This window comes from Elephantulus edwardii, unplaced genomic scaffold (assembly GCF_000299155.1).
Source record: "Elephantulus edwardii isolate Elephantulus edwardi_28Jun2011 unplaced genomic scaffold, EleEdw1.0 scaffold00246, whole genome shotgun sequence".
In the NCBI taxonomy this organism is placed as follows: domain Eukaryota; kingdom Metazoa; phylum Chordata; class Mammalia; order Macroscelidea; family Macroscelididae; genus Elephantulus; species Elephantulus edwardii.
In genome coordinates, this window is record NW_006399996.1 from 1,215,901 (window position 1) to 1,220,651 (window position 4,751).

Genomic DNA, 4,751 nt, shown 5'->3' on the forward strand with positions numbered 1-4,751 from the left:
CCAAAGCTCAAAAGCATCAATTCTCCTTCTATCCTCCTTAGTCATTGTCCAGCTCTCTGACGCATAACAAGTGATTGCAAAGACCATGGCCTGTATCAGGCGCACCATAGTCTCCAGAGACACAACGTTGCTCTTCAGTACTTTGGAGAGGTCCCTAACAGCAGACTTTTCCATCGCAATACATCTTTTTTTTTTTTAGATACAAAGATGAGCCTGGTTTATGATGTTCCACAGGTAAAATGTCCCCTACCCAAGGGCCATGTAAGCTAGTTATGAGACGTCAGCAGCCGCCCACAGGTCCATGGCCCAGCCAGCCCCATCTCCCAGCAATGCTGCTGGGCAGGCAGAGGGGATGTGTCGCCCTCACGCTGGCAGTGCTGGTGGGGAGGGGTCACCTTGCTGGATGTGCTGGAAGGACAGCTGAGGCGGAGGGCTGTTCCCCCCCCCCCCACAGTGGAGTGCTGCAGGGCCCTGGCCAGTTTTCAGGGAGCCCCGCTCTCAGTCAGTGATACAGCACCAAAGGCTTTCTCGAATAGGAGACGTTGTCCTTCAGCCGGGGGGACCCCACAGCCATGCGCACTTTGTTCCAGCGGTGGCCTTTATTGTAGATGGGCTTGACGGATTTGGGAGACCAACCGGACAGGTATCGGTTGAGCTGGGGTTTGCTCTTGGGAGCAAACCCTTCAGGAAGCTTCGGCCTGTGATTGGGTAACAGACCTGCGCGGTGGGCCATCTTGATGCACTCCTCAATCTTGCGGTGCTCCTCCTGGCACAGGCCTGTGACTGTTCGGGGCAGCATGCCTCCATGAGGACGGATGAACTGGCTCAGGAACAGGACATCCTCATAGTTATACTTGTGCTTCAGGTTCCAACGACAGATGGGGCACTGGCCAGAGGGGTTAGGGGGATGTGGACTCTCCTTGGGAGTCTCTGTGACGAAGCCTGCAACTATAGTCGTCTTCCCTTCTTGGATCTCCACCACTTTCCGGTACTCGCGTGCTGGGGACCAAGCCCAGCTGGTCGCGGTCGGGCCGGCAAGTAACCCCCGCAGCAGCCGACCACAGCCAGACACCAACACAGTAAGGCGCAATACATCTTTTAATTTCCTGGCTGCTGCTGCCGCCAAGAGTGTTAACCGTGGAGCCGAGCAAACTGAAGCTGTGAACAATCTCAATCTCTTCACCATCCATCCTAATGCTGCCAATTGGTCCAGTGGTGAGAATCTTTGTCTTACTGACATTGAGCCTCAATCCATATTGGAGGCTGCAGTCCTTGACCCTCTGCAGCAAGCATTTCAGGTCCTCCTCAGTTTCAGCAAGAATGGTTGTGCCATCTGCATAACACAGATTGTTGATAGATCTTCCACTAATCCTGATGCTACATATTTCCTCATAGAGCACAGCCTCCTAAATGATCTGTTCTGCATACAGGTTGAAAAGGTATGGAGACAGGACGCATCCCTGGCATACACCCTTCCCAGTTTTTAAACCATGCAGTGTTTCCTTGCTCTGTTCTGATGACTGTCTCTTGGTTCAAGTATAAGTTTCGCGTTAGCACAATCAAGTGTTCTTGGATTCCCATTCTTCTCAGTGTCAGCCACAGTTTTTATGATCCACACAAACACCTTTGCATAATCAATGAAGCACAGATAGACATTCCTCTGGTTCTCCCTGCTTTCAGCCAAGATCCATCTAACATTAGCTATAATATCCCTAGTACCACAACCCCTTCTAAACCCAGCCTGGACTTCTGGCAGTTCTCTTACCATTAGGCCATCAGATAAAAATCATTAACAAAAAAAAATTTTGAGGCAAATGTGAGTGTCCTAAGTTATGGTTTACACAGAATTTCAAATATAACTAATACAACCATGAACACAGGAGTTCTGGTGGCCTAATGGTAAGGAATTGTGCTGCCAATACAAAGAAAGGCAAGTGGTTCGAAACCACCCGCTGCTGCTCCATAAAAGAAAGATGGCCAATCTCCTCCCATGCTCCCATGCTCTGAAAGCCCACTGGCTATGGGGTTGATAGGCTCTGACTGGAAACTCTAATCTACAGCACAATAAAACACCACCGTGGAGAGAGACTTGTGTGCTGACATTTAGACTTAACAAAACGATAATGTGAAGATGGCAGACCACTTACACATGAGAAGCAGAAACTCAGCAAACTGAGCAACTGTTACTGTGACCAAGTAAATGTCTCTGGACGGAATGTTCTTGGACAGGTGGAGTGATATACAAGGCTTGGGAACTGTAGTGCTTGCTCCTGGATATAACAGACAAGTCTTCAGAACTGTGATGCTTGGTAAGGAACCAAAAAACAAAGCTGGTTTTTCTTCACTTGCTCTTTCAGAAAGTTAATAAATATGAAGGGCTGATCAAAAAATTAATTGCATTGGGAAAATCTGCTGTCAAGGGCCTCCTCAGAGTTCTAAGATGTCACTTTAGAGACTAAGGTGCACCTGATCCAGACCATGGTTCTCACAATACTTGCTATGCATCAGAGAACTGGATAATGACTAAGGATGAGAGAATTGATGCCTTTGAACTGTGGTGCTGCAGAAGAGTATTGAACATACCATGGACTGCTAGGAGAACAAACAGGTTAGTTCTGGAGAGGGTAAAACCAGGTTGTTCCTTAGAGATAAGGACTTTGAAGCCCCATCTAATATACTTCGAGCACATGGCCAGGAGGGACCAGTCCTTGGAGAGCGACATCATGCTTGGGAGGGTGGAGGGATAGCACAGGAAAGGAAGACCCTGGATGAGATGGATTGACTCAGTGATCGGGGTAATGAGGGCAGATGTGTCAGAGACAATGAAATTAGCTCACAATGGAGCCAGATTCAGAGCTGTTGCAGGGTTGCTGTGAGGCAGAGTTGACTCAATGGCACACAACAACAACAACAACAAAAAGAAGGGCAACCTGAGCTCCTTTCCTTCTTGAGGAGTTGAGTCCCCTGTCTGCTTTTTTTCCTTCTTCTTCTTCTTTTTTTTCCTCAAGAATAAATTTTTATTTCAGTGGACTCCATTGTGAAAAGGAAAACCATCAAAAGAAGCCCCATTGAGACTCTCTGCTCCTCGTTGATCCAGATTGCCTTCTTTTCTTGTGCAGCCTCAGATGCATCCCTGAGACACAATGGTGAAGGTCAGAGTAAACAGATTTAGGCCACATTGGGCACCTGGTCACCAGGACTGCTTTTAACTCTAACAAAATGGATGTTGTCGCCATCAATTGTCCCTTCATTGACCTCAACTATATGGTCTATATGTTCCAATATGATTGAACCCATAGCAAGTTCAACAGCGCTGCCAAGGCTGAGAATGGGAAGCTGGTCATCAATGGGAAAGCCATCACTATCTTCTAGAAACAAGATCCCGCCAATATCAAGTGGGGTGATGTTGGTACTGAGTATGTTGTGGAGTCCACTGGTGTCTTCATAACCTTGGAGAAGGTCAGGGATCACTTGAAGAGTGATGCTAAACAGGTAATCATCTCTGCTCCTTCTGCCGATGCCCCCATGTTTGTGATGGGCGTGACCCATGAAAAGTATGATGACTCTCTCAAAGTTGTCAGCAATGCCTCCTGCACCTCCCCTGGCCAAGGTCATCCATGACAACTTCAGCATTGTAAAGGGACTCATCATGACCATAGTCCATGTCATCACTGCCACACAAAAGACTGTGGATGGCCCCTTTGGAAAGCCGTGGCATGATGGCCCTGGAGCTGCTCAGAACATCATCACTGCATCTACTGGTGCTGCCAAAGCTGAGGGAAAGGTCATCCCTGAACTATATGGGAAACTTTCTGTCATGATTGTCTGTGTCTCCACCCCCAATGTGTCAGTTGTGGACATGACCTGCCATCTAGAGAAAGCTGCCAAATATGGATGACATCAAGAAAGTAGTAAAGCAGGTATCAGAAGGGCGGCTCAAGGACATCCTGAGATATACTGAAGACCAACTTGTCTCTGTGATTTTAACAGAGACACCCACTCTTCCGTCTTTGATGCTGGGGCTGACATTGCCCTGAACAACCACTTTGTTAAACTCATTTCCTGGTATGGCAATGAATTTGGCTACAGCAACCGGGTGATCAGCCTGGAGGTTCACATGGCCTCCAAAGAATACGAGCCCCTTGGACCACCAGCCCCAGCAATAGCAATAACAATAGCACTAAAAGAGAGAGAGACCCTCAGCTGCTGAGTAGTCCTTGCCCCAACTTGATCCTCCCACACACTGAGAATCTCACATCCTTGACACAGTTTCCATCCAATCCCCCTGAGAAAGGGAAAGGGCTTGGAGAGCCCATCTTGTTATGTACCATCTATAAAGTACATTGTACTCTTCACCAAAGAAGACATTCAGATGGCTAACAAGCACATGAAGAAATGTTCAAAATCCCTAGCTCTAAGAGAGATGCAAATCAAAACAACTACGAGATATCATCTCACCCTAGTCAGAACAGCAAAATTTAACAGAGCAGCAAACAACAAATGCTGGCGAGGCTGTGGAGAAACTGGAACCCTTATTCACCATTGGTGGGAGTGTAAAATGGTACAACCCCTGTGGAAGGCGGTATGGAACTTTCTAAAAAAGTTGCAAATAGAGATACCATTTTGACCCAGCAATACCATTACTTGGAATATACCCCAAAGAGACCATAACTGACATCCAAGCAGATATATGCACTCCTATGTTTACTGCAGCTTTGTTCACAATAGCAAGGAGTTGGAAACAACCTAAG

General features: G+C 47.3%; 1 protein-coding gene and 1 pseudogene across 1 annotated transcript; one reads left to right on the top strand and one right to left on the bottom strand.

Annotated features, from left to right (window-relative positions):
* Nucleotides 1-502: 502 nt before the first annotated feature.
* Nucleotides 503-2,151, bottom strand: LOC102847012 (28S ribosomal protein S18a, mitochondrial-like). The gene is made up of 2 exons (XM_006899163.1): nucleotides 2,148-2,151; nucleotides 503-1,095 (listed from the first exon to the last, which is right to left on the bottom strand). Exons 1-2 carry the CDS (start codon nucleotides 2,149-2,151, stop codon nucleotides 503-505), a joined length of 597 nt encoding a protein of 198 aa, XP_006899225.1.
* A 992-nt stretch (nucleotides 2,152-3,143) lies between these two features.
* LOC102847414 lies at nucleotides 3,144-4,132 on the top strand (annotated as a pseudogene).
* The last annotated feature ends 619 nt before the right edge of the window (nucleotides 4,133-4,751 follow it).